We start from the raw sequence: 25,006 nt of genomic DNA on the forward strand, positions 1-25,006 counted from the left end.
ATTAGAAACAGCTTCTAAGATTCTTGATTTACACAAGGGGATTTTGATGTGATAAGGCAGAGACTGTTAATGAGTTAAATGATAGGAGATCACCGGGGGATGGGGTGTGCCCAAATAGAACTCTATTCTTGTAGCGTTAAGGGCTGGGGTGTTCTGCTTGCCAAAAAATGACAGCTGTGGACAACTAAAGGGGTAATGAGGTTACACAAAATTCTGAACATATGTGCACAGATGCAGAAATGAATGCAGCCCCTAGTGAATGGAAACAGCAAAGGGTGATAAACAAGCTACTACAAGTGGGAAAGAATGTCAAGATCCACACAAAACAATTTACAATTATGATGAATACAATGAAGGCATCCAATTATGTTGGGAAATATGGAATGCTCAGGAGTAATTGCGTCCTTTGAAAACTGCTAATCTTGATGGTATCAATGAATGGACAAAGACAGAAGAGATGTTGACCACTTATTTTGCATCAGTAGACAGACATCCTGAAGCAAGTTTTGACCCAGGGACATGCCCATATTAGCTTAGGCAGAATATCAGGCATGAACTAATGGCACTAACAAATTCCCAAGTCTGGGTGGATTTTATTCCAAACTTCTAAAAGGAGGCGAGAACATTATTGATATCCATTGTTTTACTTGTATTGAACCCCAGACAATTCCCCGGGTGATGGGATAGAAAGACAGCAATCCAGATTTGTCAACTGCAGAAAAATATGCATCGCCTTGAACAATGCAGATGAAAACATACCACCACAAAGAGATATGAAAATGGTAAAAGGAGACTAACAAATTATTTCAAAGGTGAGACCATTCTCTTTGAACTTAAAAAGTGGAGAGAGCAGAGTTCGGCCTAAATGCTGAAAAACTAGAAACAGGACAGGCCCAAAGAGACTTACAAGCTCACATACACAGATCATTAAAACGTCAGAAATAGGCACAAAAGATGAGCAAAAAAAAAAATCCAATGGAATGTTGGCTTTTGTGTGCAGAGACTGGAACATATGGAACTGGTTGTCACGTGGCAGTTTTATCAAACACTGTTTAGATACATCTACAGTTACCAGGTCCTATAATCCAAGAGGGAGATATTGCAGACTTCCCACAAGAATCACGAATCTTCGATGGTTAAGTTAGACAGAGAGATTACATAAAGTGGAAGCTTGGTGGTTGAGGGGTGATCTGATTGTTGTCTTTGAGGTTTTAAGGGAAATAGCTATTTCTGCTCGTTAGGGAGCCCAAATCTTGGGAGTATTCTCAAAAACGTAGATGCAGACCTTCTACGAATGGAATTAAGAAGCACTTCTTTACACAAAGGGTGGGAGAAGTATAGAAATCAGCATTGATGCATCAGCTGTAAATGTAGATTTCTGTTGAATAAAAAGTCTCTGAGGGACATTGCGATAAAGGTGAATCTTTGGTGTTACGTCAGGAATGATCCCAGTACATGATGCAAAAAGTGTGACTCAACACCGAATTTGTTTCATCTCAATTTACTGTCAACAATGCAGCAATCAGGGAAAATAAATTAATATTCCCTACAGACAGCCCACAGAATGGTTTGTAAAGTAAAACATAAACTTCTAAAATTATAGGAAGATTAGTGGTGAAGTATGTGAATGGGGAGAGTAAAGAGGGAGTCCTACTCTTGATTGGGACGATCAGAGAGAGCTTTACTCTGTATCTAACCCCATATTGTACCTGTTTTGGGAGAATGTTTGATGGGGATAGTGTAGAGGGAGCTTTACTCCGTACCTATCCCCATGCTTTACTTGCCTTGGGACTGTTGATCGGGAGAGTGTAGAGGGAGCTTTACTCTGACCCTAGTATTTCCTCCTCTTGCCCTGGATACCTTCTGCGTTAACAGGTGAGCATAGTACTGCACCTTGATTAAGAGGTGTGATCTATACTGGCTGGCTATGCTCAGTGTGGAAGGCAATGGACAGAAGCTCAGTTGACAGAGCTGTATAACACAGTGCTCAGACATATGGTACTCACCCCTGCTCCCCGGAACTTGCTGAGCTTTTTCTGCAGCTGCAGGCAATGTTCGTAGTCTTTGCCAACATCGCCCACATTGATCATTACCTCCTGTTTGTGTGCAGGATGGAATAGAACAGAATGAACAACCAGAGTTAGGAAACACAATCAGCAAAATATCTGCTTGATAGCAACGCACAATCGATTCAATCCATAAACAACAGATTAAATGGAATTAGATTAGATTAGATTAGATTAGATTACTTACAGTGTGGAAACAGGCCCTTCGGCCCAACAAGTCCACACCGCCCCGCCGAAGCACAACCCACCCATACCCCTACATCTACCCCTTACCTAACACTACGGGCAATTTAGCATGGCCAATTCACCTGACCTGCACATCTTTGGACTGTGGGAGGAAACCGGAGCACCCGGAAGAAACCCACGCAGACACGGGGAGAATGTGCAAACTCCACACAGTCAGTCGCCTGAGGGAATTGAACCCGGGTGTCTGGCGCTGTGAGGCAGCAGTGCTAACCACTGTGCCACCGTGCCGCCCCTTTTCATAAGGAACTAGGACAAGAGGATCTTCTCAGAACATGGACATTTTGGCGCTATTCCAACCCTGGTGGGTGAATGGGCAAACGCTCCATCTGCAGGGACGCCAGTGCGCCACCAGGCCTTGATCTCAGAGTTAGCAAGAGGGATATTAACCCTGGCTCCTGAAGTAACTAAATAAACTCCTTCTGTCCGTTTTACAGTAATTTTGTACCATTACTCACTGGCACCACTGACTTCTCAAATGGCCATGGTATACATAAAGGGGAGCTTTAAACACAGAATAATACTTAACCAAATATGGATACATAAAGCTAGTTTGGGAAATCTGTCAAAATGGTTGGAACGAGTTGAGCTCTTCAAACATTCAACAGTACCAAATGCTCGCTAGTAGATGCCTTACTAGAGTCAATGTAAGGCAGGGGTGTCACAACTTTCTCATTTAAAGATGTTATTGGAAGTCATGTCCCCAAATTGGGACAACAAAAGGCAGTGCCCAATTTCCATTGAGCTAACTGGAAGACTCTGGGGCCCAGGAAAACCAGTAGTGTGTTGTGGAGTTATCTGCCAGCGTTCCTACCTTCTCCCTGATCCATGCCTCAACCTGATCGACTTTCTGCAGGAACTCCAGGAAATCCCGGTTGTCCTCCAGCATTTTCCCGCGTGCAGCCACCGCAGTCTTGAGTTGCTCCCAGTGTTCCAGCAGCAGTCTCATGCTTCGCCGGATCTCACTGGAGTTAGGGTGCTGTCCATTCAGCAGCAGCTCACCAGTCTGTAAAATTCAAAGGGACACAGTCAGGTGGACATCCTCAAACTATACACCTCTCTGCGAGGATAATAATCCACAGCACACACCAGCAATGCAGAAGGTAGGGGTGGGGGGTACTGGCCCAAGGAAAAGTCTTACATTTACTTGGGAAAGTCACAAACCTCTTTTCAGCCAATCCTGCATTTTAGAATTGTTATGGAATTGCTACCATTATGCACGCACGCTCCCACAAAAAGATATGGAGTGCACGACACCCCTCATGGTCCAATCTAGAACAAGAGATATGGTTTTAGGATTGCGGGACAGATTTAAAGTAGAGAAGAGGAGAAATCACTTCTCTCAAAGGGCCATGAATCTGTGGATGGTGGAACTATAAGAAGGAGATTGGCTGGTTTTTAATTAGTAATGGATTGATAGGTTATGTGGAACAGGCAGGAAAGTTGGTTTGAGACCAAGGTGATGTCAACCATGATGGTATTAAATAGCAGAGCAGGCTCAAGTGGCTGAATGGCCCTCGCCTGTTTCTAATTCTTACCTTCTTAGTTTATATGACCACGACATCACACACTTGTTTTTTAAATGTCAGTTGAGGGATCAGCTTGGCTGGGTCACCGGGGAAGCTATAAGGTTGCAATGGATTAATCTATACAAAAGATGATTTTGCTGATTCATTTGCAGGCAGACTGTTGTAACGACAGGATTTTGTCTTCGATAATAAGAAAGAGCTTTAAAGCTGCAGTAACCAGAATTGTTTTAGAAAGGCCAGAGTTGGAGGCATTCCAACCTGCAAACAGACCTCTCTGGTTGGGGAAGTGCTGGCGATTAATGAGTACCTGAAACCTGGCAGCCAGATCAGCAATTGGTGTGATATGTAAAGTCATCGGTGAACCAAGCTAATAAATGTAGCAATAGGTGAAGGCTATTCTCGAAAGAGAGGGGGGAGTGAAAATAACTGGATACCTCTGCAGGATGCTGAATAAGACCAAGAGGTGCCCATATACTGTGGACAAATATGTTTGGACTTCATTGAGTTAAATGTGTGGCACTTTGTTAGAATTAAAATGATGTAAACAGTCAGCGATAGAAGTGGAAAATAGGTTTCCTTAGCCAGCAGCCAGAAGATTTAGCAGGGTAGAGATTGCTGGAAAAACTCAGCAGGTCTGGCAGCAGCTGTGGAGAGTGCTGAGGAAGGGCCACCCGACCCGAAATGTTAACTCTGGTTTCTCTCCACAGATGCTGCCAGACTGGCTGAGCTTTTCCAGCAATCTCTATTTTTGTTTCACATTTATAGCATCCGCATCGTTCTCGCTTTAGATTTACCAGGATGTTGCCAGAAATGGAAGGCTGGAATGATAAGGAGACGCTGGATAGGTTAGGACTTTTTCTGTGGAGCATTGAGGGTTGAGAGGTGACCTTATAGAAGTTTATAAAATCATAAGAGGTATCGATAGGGTTAATGGTAGGTGTCTTTTCCCGAGGATAGGTAGTTTTAAGATTGGGGGCACATTTTTTTAAGGTGAGAGGAGAAAGATTTAAAAAAGACGTGAGAGGCAAATTTGTTTACACAGAGGGTGGTCCGCGTATGGAATGAACTTTCTGAGAAAATGGTTGATGTGGGCATAATTACAATGTTTAAAAGACATTTCAATAAGTCCATGAATAGGAAAGGTTGGGAGGGATATGGACCAGAAGCAGGCAGGTGGGACTAGTTTAGTTTGGAATTATGGTCAGGATGGACTTGGTTGGACTGAAAGGTGTTTTTCCATGCTGTATGACTCTATGACCTCCCTGTGCTGAATTGGAAGAAATGAATATCACATGGGACATGGTCCAATTAGCTAATATTTGACTTGGAAGTGTAAATTCCTTTCTGCAATGTCATGTGCTGACTCTGCTCTGTGACAATAAAAAGGCTGACTCTAACTCATTGACATCAGGCAGAACCCCCTTGATATTCTGAGAGAACACGTCTCTCCACTTCAAATGTGTCTTTCAATAGTGCTTTCTCTCTTTAGAGAATATTGAAATTATATATATTTTTTTAAAATTAGAACTGTACTTGATTGCAGGTTAGAACCCTAAAGTACTGTGGACTTTCATATTGACTTGAGATTAGATTAGATTAGATTAGATTAGATTACTTACAGTGTGGAAACAGGCCCTTCGGCCCAACAAGTCCACACCGCCTCGCCGAAGCGTAACCCACCCATACCCCTACATCTACATTTACCCCTTACCTAACACTATGGGCAATTTAGCATGGCCAATTCACCTGACCTGCACATCTTTGGACTGTGGGAGGAAACCGGAGCACCCGGAGAAAACCCACGCAGACATGGGGAGAACGTGCAAACTCCATACAGTCAGTCGCCTGAGGCGGGAATTGAACCCAGGTCTCTGGCGCTGTGAGGCAGCAGTGCTGACCACTCATCATTTCATGTGAAAGGCAGCACTTCCTCAGTGTACTCTGCACTCTTGACTCTGGAGAGAGCTTTGAACCACTGACACTTTGACTGAGAGGTTCATGTGCTACAGTCAACAAGGAGATACTGCACAGGAGGTGCTCTGCAGCATGACAGAAACAATGCACGGGACAGCAAATACAGGGACATAAACAAAATGAAGCATAACAGGGAAAGCAGCAAGCCCTCCTGAGAAGCTAAAGATAGAAAGAAAGCCTGGGTGATGGATGGTTTGTTAAACTATTCTTTAAACATATATACAAGTAGAAGCTGGAATAGATTGGATTGGATTCACTCCCTTGAGACTGGGACCAGACTGAGCCAGTGAGCTGAATAGAAATGTGTTTGAAGGATAGATAGGGTTTAGGGGGTTAGGGTGAGAGTGTCATAAGGACTAAACTGTGGAAGACCAGCAACTCAGCCAGCAGATCTCACTGCACTGGGCCAAAGCTGGTGTCTCGCTGATACAGAGAAAAGATATGTAACCTTTACCTCAGTAACACTCGTAATGATGGCCTGATGAGCCAGGATTTCTGCCTCAAAGGCCTGGTGTTTCTGCAGCAGCTTCAGCTTGGCCTGCAGGTCACTAACATCTGCAGAGGAATTGTCTTTTAACTTCTTCATCCTTTCACTGATCCAGCTTTCCTCCTGCAAAAAGGAACAGAACATTGTTAACATCTCAGCTGAGGAGATGCTGGAGTAGTCGGATCCCAGAATGAAACTTTTTCCATTTTTTTTCCACATGGTGGTCAGTCATTGAAACACATTCACAGAAAGATGCAGATTTTATTTAGCAACAGAACAGAAGTTTACTATACAGAGAAAATAACTAAAATAATAAGCAAGAACACAGTAAGGAAAGTCTTAAAGAACAGAGCAAAACCAAGCTTCAATCTGTAATACCATTTGTTATAGAGATTCAATCCCAGAGAAATTACCCCTCTATATCAAATCTAAATTGTACTGAACTGATTCTCCTCAGTTTCTTTCATGTAGCTGTGGAGTCTTCTCAGATGAATATTCACAAAACTGAGGGCTTAAATTTTCTCAGTGTTTAATAACCTCCTGTAAAGTTTACTAATCAAACTCTCCTGGCTTATCATTTAGACAAACTAAACGTTTCTATTGCGGTGACTGTGTTTTCCCTGAACTGGTCTGCACTCCTCTAAGGAGAGAAAACTTGCTTCTACCTTGAGTGCAGGTTAGCAGCCTAAAGTAGCGTGGACATTTTTAACCTGTAATTCCAAAAATGTGTTTTTTTTAAAGACAAAAATGACTGCAGAAGTAAATTAAGTTGCAGTCTGGAGACAGACAGAGAGAGAGAGGGGGGAGAGATGCTGCCTGACCTGCTGTGCTTTTCCAGCACCACTCTAATCTAGAAAGGTGAATTGGCCATGCTAAATTGCCCGTAGTGTTAGGTGAAGGGGTAAATGTAGGGGAATGGGTCTGGATGGGTTATGCTTCGGTGGGTCGGTGTGGACTTATTGGGCTGAAGGGCCTGTTTCCACACTGTAGTGGAATCAAGTAGTCTAGACTCTGGCATCTGCAGTCCTTGTTTTTACCGAGAGAGAGACATGCCCATGGACTGTTACATCTAAAAACGCAAATAGGACTTAAAACAGCAATTGTTTAAAGAGGGAAAAGGCAAGTCAAAACAGAGCACGGTTCCTTGTGATTATGAAGATAACAAGGATAGATGACATCTTCACCCCTCCTTCAGTAGCAAGCCATCCTCTGCAGATTTTGTCCCAACTGCAAACATATTTTGTCTTTTACTGTTTGAAGAATAAGTGAGCATAGGTCATAAAAAGCCAGTTTCAACTCTACTGAAGAGCACTAGTGGGGATTGAGTTTCTTCTACATGCCAGTAGGCTAAGATATCTGTGCACATTGGCCTGAGTTAGAATGTCAGTGTGCTGTGAAAGTCAGAGTCAAGGAACTATCTCCTAGTCACCCCTATGTTACAGGTCATCATGACTTCTGAGATTCAGTCACAGTCAAAAGGACTCAGAATGACAGAATCTCAACCAATCTAAAACTAAGAAACTTGACATTGACTGTTTAACTACCAATGTTACTGTTAACCCCCATTGCAACAGCCACAACATTAAATTATCCTCTCTTTGGGTACAATTCAGAGATTAATCCATATATCATTATTTTAATAAAAAAACCTTTATTTTTTGGACTCAGCTCTCATTTCTAATCTGTGTGTATGTGTATTGCACTACTAATTCTCCTCATGTTCGGTAATTAATAAGCTCACTCTTTCTTAACTCAAGAAGATCTAGCGAAATTGGCTTGTTTTAAAATGCAAGTTCATTTGGGTTTGGGTGAAAGGGAAGGAATCATTTTTAAATCAACCCTGTTGCAATCAGTGGTAACAATGAGTAAATAAGGAAGGGGAACATGTCATAAATCTCACATAGAAACGTTGCATTAAGAGTCCAAACCCTCACCTTGTTCTCTGACACAGGCTAGATTGGTTACTATTTCAGAGGTGCTGTCTGACCTCGATTTAAAAAAAAATTCCCTTCATAAAAGTAACCACTAGTTTGAAATCTAAACAGATTTACAGATAGTTCATCCACTTTCATGGGGACAGGGGTCTGAAAGCTTGGTCAAAGGCGCAGTTTCAAGATGCCTCTCAAAGGACAGAAATAAAGTGGAGAGCTTTGTGGGAGGGGAATTCTAGAGCTAAGGGCCTGAGCAACACACCCCAATGGATAAGTGGATGAAGCAGGGATGCTGAAAAGGCCAGAATTAGAGGAGTTCAACTATCTTGGACAGGCTGGAGGAGATTGCAGAGCTAGAGTGAGGACCTGGAAGGGCTTGAAAACAATGATCAAAAACTGGCAGGCCAGAGGCCTCCATAGGTCAACGGAGATGAACTGAGAGAGATAGAGATCCAAGGTGGGTTGAAATTTGAGGAAAAGGGAGATTGAGAGGCACATGAGGCAAGAGTCACATTTGGAAGATATGAAGGCAGGGATGAAAGGTTGAGGCCAGTGAGTGGAGATGATCCTATGGCATTAATCTCGGAGTGCTCCTAGTGTCTTGGCCAACATTTATCTCTTGTTCAACCCCATCAAAGCCAAGAATCTGGCCCTTATCTTCTTGCTCTTTGTGAGATCTTGCTCTGTGCAAATGGCCTGCTGTATTTCCTAACCAAAAGTGTCAGGCATAAAGTGAGTTTGTTGGTTGTAAAGCAATTTGGGAAGTCCTGAGGTTGTGAAAGAGGCTGTGAAAATGGGAATCCATTATTTCCGGTGATAACTGAGTGGAGCTCAGTGAAATGCTGACTGTACAATGGGGAGTGCTGCTGACTCAGACTCTGTTGGGCCTCACCCCTGGGATCAACATCAGCCTGTCCCTCTCATCGCCCTACCTCTACGAATGAAGAAGTTTGAAATCCAAAGTTGAACTACGAAAGCAACCACCCCAACACACACAAAAGAAGTTGCCTCAAGACTTTTCAAAAGGGCCACAACACACTGCAGTACACCAGAACTGCAAAAAGAGGAAGAAGAACACCTATACAATGTATTCGCTAAAAACGAATACCCGCGCGATTTCATCAACAGATAGAACATAGAACATAGAACAATACAGCACAGAACAGGCCCTTCGGCCCACGATGCTGTGCCGAACATTTATCCTAGCTTAAGCACCTATCCAATTGCCGCTTAAAGGTCACCAATGATTCTGACTGTGCCACTCCCACAGGCAGCACATTCCATGCCCCCACCACTCTCTGGGTAAAGAACCTACCCCTGACATCCCCCCTATATCTTCCACCCTTCACCTTAAATTTATGTCCCCTTAGATGCCTAAGGGAAAGATAACAGAACGAGGACATGCAGCAATCCAAAGGACTAGCCACACTACCATACATCAAGAGCATTTCCGAACTGACAGCCAGACTACTGCGACCACTAGGACTCATAACAGCACACAAACCAACAGCCACTCTCAGACAACGACTCACCAGAACGAAGGACCCGATACCCAGCATGAGCAAAACCAATGTAGTGTACAAACTCCCATGCAAGGACTGCACAAAACACTACATAGGACAAACAGAAAGACAGTTAATGATCCGCATCCATGAACACCAACTAGCCATGAAACGACACGACCAGCTATCCTTAGTAGCCACACACGCAGATGACAAGCAACATGAACTCGACTGGGACAACACTACTGTTACAGGACAAGCCAAACAGAGAACAGCCAGGGATTTCTAGAGGCATGGCACTCATCCACAGATTCAATCAATAAGCACATCGACCTGGACCCAATATACCAGCCACTGCAACGGACAGCTGGAACTGACAACCGGAAGCGGCAGATTCAAACCACTATAAATGCCGGAGGAAAGATCACAGAAGCGCTTCACAGGAGGTTCCCAAGCACTGAGGATGTCACCTAGACAGGGGACGAAACGTCTGCAACACAAATTCCCAGCTTGGCGAACAGAACCACAACAATGAAACGTGCTGCTGCAGTCTCCTGACTGGACCCCTCTGGAAAATTATAATTTATTTCTACATGGCATCATTGACACCTATTCCAACTGCCCATGAACTGAGAGCCTTGCTTGGCCTTTTCAGAAGATGGTCAAGAAGCAAACACATTGCTGTGGGTCTGGGGTCATATGGATGCCAGACCAAGTAGAGATGGTAGATTTCCTTCCCCATCGGACATTCATGAACTCCAAGGCCTTTTACAACATTTTACGATAGTGTCAGGGTCACCGTCACTGAGACTGGATTCATATGAATGCAAATAAATCCAGAAATATGAATGGAAATTCCAGCTGTCATGAGGGGGGTTAGAAGCTATGTTTCAAGGAAATTAACCTGAGCTTCTGGGTTACTAGTCCCTGGCCCATGGTAAATAACACCACCGCTATCCTCCCCCAGTCACACTCTCCCCTACTGAAGCTGTAACTCTGGCTGGGACACCAGTTGCAGTACCTTGTACTCCATCATTGTTTCACATTATGTTACTGTTTCATGTTAGGGTACAGAGAAATGGAATATGACACAGTGAGGGTGTGGGAGCAATGGGAGACGGAACTTTAGATTAATTCTGACTACAGTTGCAGATATAAATCAGAGAGGGCAATAATTGAGGATTTCAATAGTGCAGCACTCTCTCATACCTGCTGCCTAAAAATGCAACATAACATCAGCACTCCCTCAGGACTGATCCTCCACAGCGCAGTGTTCTCTCAGAACTGACCCACTGACAGTGCAACACTTCCTCAGTTCTGATCCTCTGATAGTGCAACATTCCCTCTGACCATCTTATAATGCAGCACTCCTTCACAATTCTGATACTATAGTGCAGCACTCCCTCAACACTGACCCTCTGAGAGCGCAGCACTCCCTCAGTTCTAACACTCCTACAGTGCAGTACTCCCTCAACACTGACCCTCCGATAGTTCAGCACTCCATCAATTCTGACCCTTTTATGGTGCAGAATTCCCTTAGGCTGCATTTCCAATACAGCTGTTATTTATTATACACCTCTGGAGCAGGTGGGTCTTGAACACAGGCCTCCTGAATTGAAGATAGAGACATTACCACTGTACCAAAAAAAGCTCCCTATGGTCATTATTTTGAAGTTGAGAAAGATGGCAGGAGTCAGTGATTAATGCCTAATTGAATGGTTTTTAGATGCTATTGATAGGGTTGGAGATGTCAATGTTGATCTGTCTTGAGCAGAATGATATTTGACACAGAATACAGGACTTCCTATTGGAAAGATGTTGTGAAACATGAAAGGGTTCAGAAAAGATTTACAAGGATGTTGCCAGAGTTGGACAGTTTGAGGTATAGGGAGAGGCTGAATAGGCTGGTGCTGTTTTCCCTGGAGCATTGGAGGCTGAGGGGTGATCTTATAGAGGTTTATAAAATCATGAGGGGCATGAAAAGGGTGAATGGCCAAAGTCTTTTCTCTGGGCTGGGCTATTCCAGAACTAGAGGGCATAGGTTTAGGGTGAGAGGGGAAAGATATAAAAGGGACCTAAGGGGCAACTTTTTTATGCAGAGGGTGGTGCGTGGATGGAATGAGCTGCCAGAGGAAGGGTGAAAGCCGATACAATTACAGCATTTAAAAGGCATCTGGATGGTTATATGAATGGGAAGGGTTTAGAGGGATATGGGCCAAGTGCTGGCAAATGGGACTACATTAGGGTGGGGTTTTTGGTCGGCACGGACGAAGGGTCTGTTTCTGTACTGTACATCTCTATGACTAGAGCAGTGGGGCGGTTCCACCTCACTGCTACCTGGTGGGGAGTGTCTGTCTGGCCTGTAAGGTCATGAATGCGATTTAATCTCCTGACCTTCCTTCCCAGAGACGAGACCACTGCTAACTCAGCTGAGCTGACATCACTTCCAAATGTTGGGACACATCACCTGATCCCTGTTCTCATGGAAACAGGGAGCACTTGATCCAGACCTGGGCAGACAGAGACACACTCTGTGTTTTCATTCGCAATTGGAAGCTTTGCTGATGCTGTTAGAGAATGGAAACATTTTCTTGTATCGTTGTTGGGATCAAAGTTAAGCCCCCATCCCCCACCCCGTCACTGACACTGGAGCTGCCTGCTTTCCAGCACAAGGGATATTACCAGCTTCAGACCATGCCAAGGAAAGCATGGAGTTTTAGTCAGCTCTTTATGTGTGGCATAATTATTCAATACAATCTCACACATGGGGTTTATTAGAAACATGTGAAAATTGAAACCAGGAGCAGGAGTAGGCCATTCAGCCCTTCAAGCCTGCTCTGCTGTTCAGTTATGATCATGGCTGATCATCCAACTCAGTACCTTGTTTCTGCTTTCCTTCTTTGATCCCGAAGAATTAGATCTAACACCTTTTTGAAAATGTTTAACCTTTTGGCCTCAAATACTTTCAGTGTTGGTGAATTCTACAACGCTGGGTGAAGACATTTTCCTCAGCTCAGTCCAATATAGCCTACCCATATCCTTCACCTGTGACCCTTGCTTCTGGACTCCCTGGTCATAGGGAACAACCTTCCTGCATCTAACCTGTCTCAACCTGTTAGAATTTATCAGGTTTCTATGAGAAACCCCTCATGCTTCTAAACTCCACTGAATACAGTCCTAACTGCTGCAGTTTCTCTTCATACAACAATCCTGCCATCTCAGGAATCGGTCTGATAAAGCCTTTGGTGCACTCCCTCTATAGCAAGAGCATTGTTCCTCAGATAAAGAGACCAAAACTGCAGTATACTCCAGATGTGGTCTCACCGAGGCTCTATCCAAAGGCAGCAAGATATCTCTGTTCCTGAACTTAAATCCTTTTGCCATGAATGCCCACATACCATTCACCTCCCTCACCACCAGCAGTTATTACAATAAAAGAAACAGCAATGTCCTGCAGTGACCCTAACCCTGTTGCAATATCTTTTCACAACTGACACTTACCCTGATATTGTCACGATGATGATCATAAGCACAAACTGCTTATGGACACATAATTACAACATGTGATTTTTAAAGGAGGACTTACAGTCTAAAGATGTCTGTGGATAATAAACTCAATGGCAGTCTCAAGAGGAACCCTGGAATGTCACACCTCAAAAGGTGCCAAGGACACTTCAAAGAGCAACCCTTCAAACGGAGAGATGCAACTCAAAACAAACTCTACACACATCTTCTGTGGCTACAGAGATAATAAGGGGATGATAACTTCCTCCGGATTATGTTTTAAACTGCAGACATCTCTGCATTTCAACTTCTGGGAATATATAAAACAAGGGTTAAAAAGTAACTGTGACTCATGGTCTATGTGTGTCAGCCGGAGGTTATGCTGTTTTAGCTAGTCTTCTTTGAAGTCTACAGTTTGTGAACAGCCATTAGACACTCCTGAGATGAAAATAAAACAGGACAAAGCCCTGCCAACTCACTTAAATGGCCACAAGTCTCAAAATCAACCAATTTACCACCAAAGTCAACTTAATGTCTGCAACAATCCACTATCTACTCTTCATGGAGGCCAAAGTCAGATTTGTATCATTTTTAAACTGTTATCTTTTTATTCAATACACATCTTTAATCCATGTGTCTCTGTATAGTCCAATTATCTGTTCCTGTGTTCAGTAGCTAACAAACTGACCTGTTCTTTAACTCAAGGAAGCCTGATTAACTTTGCATCTTTTAAAACATAAATACATTGAGATTAGGAAAAGGTATTCATCTGTGATGGGAATGTAGAGTCTGTGTTTCAATTATGGAGACAGTGGGGTCTGCATTTCTGTGATGGGGAGAGCAGGGCTTGTGTTTCTGTGATGGGGAGCATGAGTCTGTATTTCTGTGATGGGGAGCATGAGTCTGTGTTTCTGTGATGGGGAGCATGGGGTCTGTATTTCTGTGATGGGGAGCATGGGTCTGTGTTTCTGCGATGGGAAGCATGGCTCTGTATCTCTGTGATGAGGAGCATGGGTCTGTGTTTCTGTGACGGGGAGCATGGGTTTGTGTTTCTGTGATGGGGAGCATGGGTCTGTATTTCTGTGATGAGGAGCATGGGTCTGTGTTTCTGTGATGAGGAGCATGGGTCTATGTTTCTGTGATGGGGAGCATGGGTCTGTGTTTCTGTGACGGGGAGCATGGGTCGGTGTTTCTGTGATGGGGAGCATGGCATCTGTGTTTCTGTGATGGGGAGCATGGGTTTGTGTTTCTGTGATGGGGAGCGTGGGCCTGTGTTTCTATGATGGGGAGCACGTGTCTGTGTTTCTTTGATGGGGAACATGGCATCTGCGTTTCTGTGATGGGGAACATGGCATCTGCGTTTCTGTGATGGGGAACATGGCATCTGCGTTTCTGTGATGGGGAGCATGGCATCTGTGTTTCTATGATGGGGAGTGTGGTTTTGTGTTTCAGTGATGAGGAGCATGGGTCTATGTTTCTGTGATGGGGAGCATGGGTCTGTGTTTCTTTGATGGGGAGCATGGGTCTGTGTTTCTGTGATGGGGAGCATGGGTCTGTGTTTCTTTGATGGGGAGCATAGCATTTGTGTTTCTGTGATGGGGAGTGTGGGTCTGTGTTTCTGTGATGTGGAGCGTGGGTCTGTGTTTCTGTGATGGGGAGCATGGGTCTGTGTTTCTGTGATGGGGAGCATGGGTCTGTGTTTCTTTGATGGGGAGCATAGCATTTGTGTTTCTGTGATGGGGAGTGTGGGTCTGTGTTTCTGTGATGAGGAGCGTGGGTCTGTGTTTCTGTGATGGGGAGCATGGCATCAGTGTTTCTGTGATGGGGAACATGGCATCTGCGTTTCTGTGATGGGGAGCATGGCATCTGTGTTTCTGTGATGGGGAGTGTGGTTTTGTGTTTCTGTGATGGGGAGCATGGGTCTTTGTTTCTGTGATGGGGAGCATGGGTCTGTGTTTCATTGATGGGGAGCATGGGTCTGTGTTTCGTTGATGGGGAGCATGGGCCTGTGTTTCTGTGATGGGGAGCATGGGTCTGTGTTTCTATGATGAGCAGCATGGGTCTATGTTTCTGTGATGGGGAGCATGGGTCTGTGTTTCTCTGATGGGGAGCATGGGTCTGTGTTTCTGTGACGGGGAGCATGGGTCTGTGTTTCTGTGACGGGGAGCATGGTTCTGTCTTTCTATGATGAGCAGCATGGGTCTATGTTTCTGTGATGGGGAGCATGGGTCTGTGTTTCTCTGATGGGGAGCATGGGTCTGTGTTTTTGTGATGGGGAGCATGGTATCTGTGTTGCTGTGATGGGGAGCATGGGTCTGTGTTTCTGTGATGGGGAGCATGGGTCTGTGTTTCTATGATGGGGAGCATGGGTCTGTGTTTCTCTGACGGGGAGCATGGGTCTGTGTTTCTGTGATGGGGAGCATGGCATCTGTGTTTCTGTGATGGGGAGCATGGGTCTGTGTTTCTGTGATGGGGAGCATGGGTCTGTGTTTCTGTGATGGGGAGCATGGGTCTGTGTTTCTGTGAGGGGGAGCATGGCATCTGTGTTTCTGTGATGGGGAGCATGGGTCTGTGTTACTTTGATGGGGAGCATGGTATCTGTGTTGCTGTGATGGGGAGTGTGGGTCTATGTTTCTGTGATGGGGAGCATGTGTCTATGTTTCTGTGATGGGGAGCATGTGACTGTGTTTCTGTGATGGGGCGTGTGGGTCTATGTTTCTGTGATGGGGAGCGTGGGTCTGTGTTTCTGTGATGGGGAGCATGGGTCTGTGTTTCTGTAATGGGGAGCATGGGTCTATGTTTCTGTGATGGGGAGCATGGGTCTGTGTTTGTGTGATGGGGAGCATGGGTCGGTGTTTCTGTGATGGGGAGCATGGGTCTGTGTTTCTCTGATGGGGAGCATGGGTCTGTGTTTTTGTGATGGGGAGCATGGTATCTGTGTTGCTGTGATGGGGAGCATGGGTCTGTGTTTCTGTGATGGGGAGCATGGGTCTGTGTTTCTATGATGGGGAGCATGGGTCTGTGTTTCTCTGATGGGGAGCATGGGTCTGTGTTTCTGTGATGGGGAGCATGGCATCTGTGTTTCTGTGATGGGGAGCATGGGTCTGTGTTTCTGTGATGGGGAGCATGGGTCTGTGTTTCTGTGATGGGGAGCATGGGTCTGTGTTACTTTGATGGGGAGCATGGTATCTGTGTTGCTGTGATGGGGAGTGTGGGTCTATGTTTCTGTGATGGGGAGCATGTGTCTATGTTTCTGTGATGGGGAGCATGTGACTGTGTTTCTGTGATGGGGCGTGTGGGTCTATGTTTCTGTGATGGGGAGCGTGGGTCTGTGTTTCTGTGATGGGGAGCATGGGTCTGTGTTTCTGTGATGGGGAGCATGGGTCTATGTTTCTGTGATGGGGAGCATGGGTCTGTGTTTGTGTGATGGGGAGCATGGGTCGGTGTTTCTGTGATGGGGAGCATGGGTCTGTGTTTCTCTGATGGGGAGCATGGGTCTGTGTTTTTGTGATGGGGAGCATGGTATCTGTGTTGCTGTGATGGGGAGCATGGGTCTGTGTTTCTGTGATGGGGAGCATGGGTCTGTGTTTCTGTAATGGGGAGCATGGGTCTATGTTTCTGTGATGGGGAGCATGGGTCTGTGTTTGTGTGATGGGGAGCATGGGTCTGTGTTTCTGTGATGGGGAGCATGGGTCTGTGTTTCTGTGAGGGGGAGCATGGCATCTGTGTTTCTGTGATGGGGAGCATGGGTCTGTGTTACTTTGATGGGGAGCATGGTATCTGTGTTGCTGTGATGGGGAGTGTGGGTCTATGTTTCTGTGATGGGGAGCATGTGTCTATGTTTCTGTGATGGGGAGCATGTGACTGTGTTTCTGTGATGGGGCGTGTGGGTCTATGTTTCTGTGATGGGGAGCGTGGGTCTGTGTTTCTGTGATGGGGAGCATGGGTCTGTGTTTCTGTGATGGGGAGCATGGGTCTATGTTTCTGTGATGGGGAGCATGGGTCTGTGTTTCTTTGATAGGGAAGCATGTGTTATTGACCAGGCCAGAGGGCAGTAACGAGTTGGAGGCTTGGGACTGGGATAAGGTGTGGGGAGGGGAAATGAGGAAACTGTTGAAATCCACATTGATTCTGTGTGGTTGCAGGGTCTCATGGCAGGAGATAAGGTGCTCTTCCTCCAGGCGTTGGGTCATTTGGGTTTGGCAATGGAGGAGGACCAGAACCTGTCCTTGGTAGAGTGAGAGGTCCAAATTGTGATGGTTTAAATGCAGTCCAGAGTCTGAATCTATGTGTTTTGACCCTCTCAAAAATAACCCAAGGACAACCTAACCTTGTTTAAGGAGCAGCATCATCACACATGGTGATTGCATTTCGGTGATGGGGAGTGTGGTGTCTGTGTTTCTGTGATGGGGAGTGTGGGGTCTGTGTTTCTGTGATGGGGAGTGTGGTGTCTGTGTTCCTGTGATGGTGGGTGTGGTGTCTGTGTTTCTGTGATGGGGAGTGTGGGGTCTGTGTTTCTGTGATGGTGAGTGTGGGGTCTGTGTTTCTGTGATGGGGAGTGTGGTGTCTGTGTTTCTGTGATGGGGAGTATGGGGTCTGTGTTTCTGTGATGGGGAGTGTGGGGTCTGTGTTTCTGTGATGGGGAGTGTGGGGTCTGTGTTTCTGTGATGGGGAGTGTGGGGTCTGTGTTTCTGTGATGGGGAGTGTGGGGTCTGTGTTTCTGTGTTGGGGAATGTGGGGTCTGTGTTTCTGTGATGGGGAGTGTGGGGTCTGTGTTTCTGTGATGGGGAGTGTGGGGTCTGTGTTTCTGTGATGGAGAGTGTGGTGCCTGTGTTTCTGTGATGGAGAGTGTGGGGTCTGTGTGTCTGTGATGGAGAGTGTGGGGTCTGTGTTTCTGTGATGGGGAGTGTGGCGTCTGTGTGTCTGTGATGGAGAGTGTGGGGTCTGTGTTTCTGTGATGATGAGTGTGGTGTCTGTGTTTCTGTGATGGTGGGTGTGGTGTCTGTGTTTCTGTGATGGGGAGTGTGGGGTCTGTGTTTCTGTGATGGGGAGTGTGGGGTCTGTGTTTCTGTGATGGTGAGTGTGGTGCCTGTGTTTCTGTGATGGTGGGTGTGGTGTCTGTGTTTCTGTGATGGGGAGTGTGGGGTCTGTGTTTCTGTGATGGTGAGTGTGGGGTCTGTGTTTCTGTGATGGTGAGTGTGGTGCCTGTGTTTCTGTGATGGTGAGTGTGGTGTCCGTGTTTCTGTGATGGTGGGTGTGGTGTCTGTGTTTCTGTGATGGGGAGTGTGGGGTCTGTGTTTCTGTGATGGTGAATGTAGGCTCTGTGTTTCTGTGATGGTGAGTGTGGGGTCTGTGTTTCTGTGTTTCGGTGATGGGGAATGTGGTGTATGTGTTTCTGTGATGGGGTGTGCGGAGTCTGTGTTTCGGTGATGTGGAATGTTGGGTATGTGTTTCGGTGATGGGGAGTGTGGTGTCTGTGTCTCTGTGTTGTGGAATGTTGGGTATGTGTTTCTGTGATGGTGAGTGTGGGGTCTGTGTTTCTGTGATGGTGAGTGTGGGGTCTGTGTTTCTGTGATGGTGAGTGTGGGGTCTGTGTTTCTTTGATGGTGAGTGTGGGGTCTGTGTTTCTGTGATGGGGAGTGTGGTGTATGTGTTTCTGTGATGGTGAGTGTGGTGTCTGTGTTTCGGTGATGGTGAGTGTGGGGTCTGTGTTTCTTTGATGGTGAGTGTGGGGTCTGTGTTTCGGTGATGGGGAATGTGGTGTATGTGTTTCTGTGATGGGGTGTGCGGTGTCTGTGTTTCGGTGATGGGGAGGGTGTGTCTGTGTTTCTGTGATGGGGAGTGTGGTGTATGTGTTTCTGTGATGGGGAGTGTGGTGTCTGTGTTTCTGTGATGGGGAGTGTGGTGTCTGTGTTTCTGTGATGGGGAGTGTGGTGTCTGTGTCTCTGTGATGTGGAATGTTGGGTATGTGTTTCTGTGATGGTGAGTGTGGTGTCTGTGTTTCTGTGATGGGGAGTGTTGGGTCTGTGTTTTTGTGATGAGGAGTGTGGTGTCTGTATTTCTGTGATGGGGTGTGCGGTGTCTGTGTTTCGGTGATGGTGAGTGTGGTGTCTGTATTTCTGTGATGGGGTATGCGGTGTCTGTGTTTCGGTGATGGTGAGTGTGGTGTCCGTGTTTCTGTGATGGGGAGTGTGGGGTCTGTGTTTCTGTGATGGGGAGTGTGGTGTCTGTATTTCTGTGATGGGGTGTGCAGTGTCTGTGTTTCGGTGATGGTGAGGGTGTTGTCTGTGATTCTGCGATGGGGAGTGTGGTGTATGTATTTCTGTGATTGTGAGTGTGGGGTCTGTGTTTCTGTGACGTGGAATGTTGGATATGTATTTTTTTGATGTGAACATGGGGTCTTTGTTTCTGTGATTGGGAACGTAGGGGTCAGTGGTTTTGTGATGGGGAACATTGGGTCTATGTTTATGTGATGGGGCATGTGTGCGCTTGCATTTCTGTGATGGGGAGTGTATGGGTCTGTTATTCATCTGTTGTGTCATTTCTGCTGTTAATAGGTTGTGTGTAATGAGCTGTGGGTGGGGTAACAGTGAGGAGGAAGGGTAGAAAGGTGTTCCCTCATCACTGGGCCATACTGTTCTTGTTGGGAGTGGATACACTTCCCATCAAGCAGCAGTTCAATGCTTTCAGGCTAACTCTCATCAATCCTGTTCCTATGGGCTAGTAATGAATTAAGTTTCTTACTGCTTGAGGAACAGGAAACCCCTGCTGTACTGTTCTCATTAGACCATCTGTTCTCTCCATCAGGCAAGTAGAAATATGAGCAGTTTCCCCTCAATCCCTTCAATACACTCATCAAGGCAGTCACAGGGTGCACGAGCAAGCACACAGACACACACATACATGCACACACACACACGCACACACACACACATGGTTAAACACTTATACACATACTTCTGCAGGCACTAATTATGTACAAAATCTGCTCCAACATCAGCCTCACAATTCAACACATTTTGCACTGAGGGAGCCCACCCTCAGTGAGGTTTGGTCTCCAGCGTAGCAACACAGACAACACGCTTGCTAAGTAACATCACATTAACTTGAAGTGTAATGTTTCTTCATATGCACCAACTGGAACAATTCAAACCACCCACACCACCAACCATTTCCCTTAAATGCTGAGATACTGTGTTGAGAGATTGGAGCCTCTGTCCCATTTGCACTCCTTCTAGCAATTCTCACTGCAGCTCCATTTGAGAGAATCCGTGATACCTACTGACATGATAGATTGGGACTGAGCTATCAGCTCTGTTAGCTGCGAAGGTGAATGTGAGTGTGAGGCACTTGTCCGTAAAGCTCTCTTGCAGATGCCTGCCTTTTGGCTGCCCAGGGTCCTGACATTGTATGCACCATTCAGACAGCCTGCAGGAATCCTTTGTTCTGGTCTGAGCCATGATCTCATTCACGAGGCATGACCGTCTCCCATCACTTGCAGCCAGAATGAGCTCAGGAGAAGCTGTGGCCTCGTCCAGCAACTACATCTGCTCTCAATCAGTTGCATTGGCTCAGACTAAGGGCTGTGCAGCCAGAATTCTCTCCTCCAATGCAAAGTTTCATTGATAACTTCCCTCACTGAGCGGCTAAAGACTAACAGAGAAGACTAGCAGGCTGTGATTCGTTTCTCCAGAAGTCTTTAAGGTCATGAAAGGGTTTGACAAGGTCAATGAAGACAGAATGTTTCTCTAACTAAAGGGATGTTCAATTCTTTTTCATTCATGGGGATATAGGTGCGGCTGGCTATGACAGAATTTATTGGCCATCTGTAACTACCTTTGAGAAAGTAATGGTGGTAAATATAAATATACAAGTTGGGAGAAGGAGGCCATTCAGCCCTTAGAGCCTGCTCTGCCACCAACTTAGATCATGATCAATCTGATCTCTTTGTGGCCTTAACTCCACATTTGCACCAACTCTTGATAACATTCAACTCCTCCATCAGTCAGCTTGGGGAGCTGCCATCTTGAACAGTGGCAGCCCTTAGGGAGGGAGCTCCAGGAATTTGACACAGCAACAGTGAAAGAACTGCAATATATTTTCAAGTCAGGATGGTGAGTGGTTTAGAGGGGAACTTGCAGGGGTGTTGTTCCCATGTATCTGCTGTCCTTGTCCTTCCAGATGGTTGTGGGTTTGGAAGGTGGTGGTGTATGTATCTGCTGTCCGTGAGCTTCGCGGGTTGGGAAATTGCTGTCGGGGGCTTCTTGGTGATTGGTGCAAAGAAAATCTGATAAACTGATTGGGAGTTCAGAAGACACCAAAGCACGGTCAGAATATGGAAAATCTAACCACAAGGAGACACCGAGGCAAAGAGTCCACATGGATTTAAGGGAAAGGAAAAGAAATTGGGTGCAAAGTGTTTTCAGGGCATCCTGAGATTGTGAATATTGCTCTTAAAATGCGTCTTACATAAAGACTGGCTAACTCGGACCTGAATGAAAAGCCAATAATCGGTCCAGCTGGATTGTCGAGTTTGATCAGTAAGGGAACAAAGGGTTACAGGGTGTGGCAACAGAATAGGGTTTGGAAACGTATCAGCCATGATTGAACGGCAGAGCACACATGATGGGCTGAATGGCCTAATTCTGCTCCTATATCATATGGACTTGTCCACTCAGTGTAGAGTTTCTGCTCTATCGGTTGACATTTTAAAAGGTAAAAGCAGGGAGACCTGCGATCATACAGCACCTTTCACAACTGATGTATGTCTCACAGCATTTCACAGCTCATGAGAGACTTGACACTGCTGTCATGAAGAAAATGCAGCAGCCAGGTTACACACAGAATACACCCACAACATGTGGTGAGATTATGACCAGTTAATGTGGTTTCATGGTGTTGATTCAAGAACATATAGTGACCTGGATGTCATGAAGAAATCTCCTGATGCCCTTCAAAATAGTGCACTGGGATTGACCCCAGGCAGGTGTGACAGTTCAAGATCTCACCTGAAGCACTTTCAACAGAGCAGCACTCCCTCAGTACTGACCCTCCGACAGTGCAGCACTCCCTCAGTACTGACCCTCCAACAGTGCAGCACTCCCTCAGTACTGTCCCTCCGACAGTGCAGCACTCCCTCATTACTGACCCTCCGACAGTGCAGCACTCCCTCAGTACTGACCCTCCGACAGTGCGGCACTCCCTCAGTACTGACCCTCCGACAGTGCGGCACTCCCTCAGTACTGACCCTCCGACAGTGCGGCACTCCCTCAGTACTGACCCTCCGACAGTGCGGCACTCCCTCAGTACTGACACTCCGACAGTGCAGCACTCCCTCAGTACTGACCTTCCGACAGTGCAGCACTCCCTCAGTACTGACCCTCTGACAGTGCAGCACTCCCTCAGTACTGACCCTCCGACAGTGCGGCACTCCCTCAGTCCTGACCCTCTGACAGTGCAGCACTCCCTCAGTACTGACCCTCCGACAGTGCGGCACTCCCTCAGTACTGACCCTCCGACAGTGCGGCACTCCCTCAGTACTGACCCTCCGACAGTGCGGCACTCCCTCAGTACTGACCCTCCGACAGTGCGGCACTCCCTCAGTACTGACCCTCCGACAGTGCAGCACTCCCTCAGTACTGACCCTCCAACAGTGCAGCACTCCCTCAGTACTGTCCCTCCGACAGTGCAGCACTCCCTCATTACTGACCCTCCGACAGTGCAGCACTCCCTCAGTACTGACCCTCCGACAGTGCAGCACTCCCTCAGTACTGACCCTCTGACAGTGCAGCACTCCCTCAGTACTGACCCTCCGACAGTGCAGCACTCCCTCAGTACTGACCCTCCGACAGTGCAGCACTCCCTCAGTACTGACCCTCCGACAGTGCGGCACTCCCTCAGTACTGACCCTCCGACAGTGCGGCACTCCCTCAGTACTGACCCTCCGACAGTGCGGCACTCCCTCAGTACTGACACTCCGACAGTGCAGCACTCCCTCAGTACTGACCTTCCGACAGTGCAGCACTCCCTCAGTACTGACCCTCTGACAGTGCAGCACTCCCTCAGTACTGACCCTCCGACAGTGCAGCACTCCCTCAGTCCTGACCCTCTGACAGTGCAGCACTCCCTCAGTACTGACCCTCCGACAGTGCGGCACTCCCTCAGTACTGACCCTCCGACAGTGCAGCACTCCCTCATTACTGACACTCCGACAGTGCAGCACTCCCTCAGTACTGACCCTCCGACAGTGCAGCACTCCCTCAGTACTGACCCTCCGACAGTGCAGCACTCCCTCAGTACTGACCCTCCAACAGTGCGGCACTCCCACAGTACTGACCCTCCGACAGTGCAGCACTCCCTCAGTACTGACCCTCCGACAGTGCGGCACTCCCTCAGTACTGACCCTCCGACAGTGCAGCACTCCCTCAGTACTGACCCTCCGACAGTGCGGCACTCCCTCAGTACTGACCCTCCGACAGTGCAGCACTCCCTCAGTACTGACCCTCCGACAGTGCAGCACTCCCTCAGTACTGACCCTCCGACAGTGCGGCACTCCCTCAGTACTGACACTCCGACAGTGCAGCACTCCCTCAGTACTGACCTTCCGACAGTGCAGCACTCCCTCAGTACTGACCCTCTGACAGTGCAGCACTCCCTCAGTACTGACCCTCCGACAGTGCAGCACTCCCTCAGTCCTGACCCTCTGACAGTGCAGCACTCCCTCAGTACTGACCCTCCGACAGTGCAGCACTCCCTCAGTACTGACCCTCCAACAGTGCAGCACTCCCTCAGTACTGACCCTCCAACAGCGCAGCACTCCCTCAGTACTGACCCTCCAACAGTGCAGCACTCCCTCAGTACTGACCCTCCAACAGTGCAACACTCCCTCAGTACTGACCCTCCAACAGTGCAACACTCCCTCAAAACTGATCGCCTGACAGTGCAGCACTCCCTCAGTATGACGATCGGATGTTGTACTACTTCCTCAGTACAAACCCTCCAATAATGCAGCACTCCCTCAGCACTGACATTCCGACAATGCAGTACTCCCTCAGCACTGACCCTCTGACAGTGCAGCACTCCCTCAGTACTGACCCTCCGACAGTGCAGCACTCCCTCAGTCCTGACCCTCTGACAGTGCAGCACTCCCTCAGTACTGACCCTCCGACAGTGCGGCACTCCCTCAGTACTGACCCTCCGACAGTGCAGCACTCCCTCATTACTGACACTCCGACAGTGCAGCACTCCCTCAGTACTGACCCTCCGACAGTGCAGCACTCCCTCAGTACTGACCCTCCGACAGTGCAGCACTCCCTCAGTACTGACCCTCCAACAGTGCGGCACTCCCACAGTACTGACCCTCCGACAGTGCAGCACTCCCTCAGTACTGACCCTCCGACAGTGCGGCACTCCCTCAGTACTGACCCTCCGACAGTGCAGCACTCCCTCAGTACTGACCCTCCGACAGTGCGGCACTCCCTCAGTACTGACCCTCCGACAGTGCAGCACTCCCTCAGTACTGACCCTCCGACAGTGCAGCACTCCCTCAGTACTGACCCTCCGACAGTGCGGCACTCCCTCAGTACTGACACTCCGACAGTGCAGCACTCCCTCAGTACTGACCTTCCGACAGTGCAGCACTCCCTCAGTACTGACCCTCTGACAGTGCAGCACTCCCTCAGTACTGACCCTCCGACAGTGCAGCACTCCCTCAGTCCTGACCCTCTGACAGTGCAGCACTCCCTCAGTACTGACCCTCCGACAGTGCAGC

General features: G+C 47.3%; 1 protein-coding gene across 2 annotated transcripts in view; it reads right to left on the bottom strand.

Moving 5' to 3' along the window:
* The window catches only part of sptbn5 (spectrin, beta, non-erythrocytic 5), a 275,567-nt gene that overhangs the window by 93,468 nt on the left and 157,093 nt on the right, over positions 1-25,006 (bottom strand). For both annotated transcript variants that reach the window (XM_072569378.1, XM_072569377.1), the window contains 3 exons: positions 6,267-6,422; positions 3,124-3,315; positions 2,007-2,096 (listed from right to left, as the gene is read on the bottom strand). In XM_072569378.1, coding sequence (XP_072425479.1) covers positions 2,007-2,096; positions 3,124-3,315; positions 6,267-6,422 — 438 coding nt within the window. The remainder of the gene's footprint in view (positions 1-2,006; positions 2,097-3,123; positions 3,316-6,266; positions 6,423-25,006) is intronic.

This window comes from Chiloscyllium punctatum, chromosome 4 (assembly GCF_047496795.1).
Source record: "Chiloscyllium punctatum isolate Juve2018m chromosome 4, sChiPun1.3, whole genome shotgun sequence".
NCBI lineage: Eukaryota > Metazoa > Chordata > Chondrichthyes > Orectolobiformes > Hemiscylliidae > Chiloscyllium > Chiloscyllium punctatum.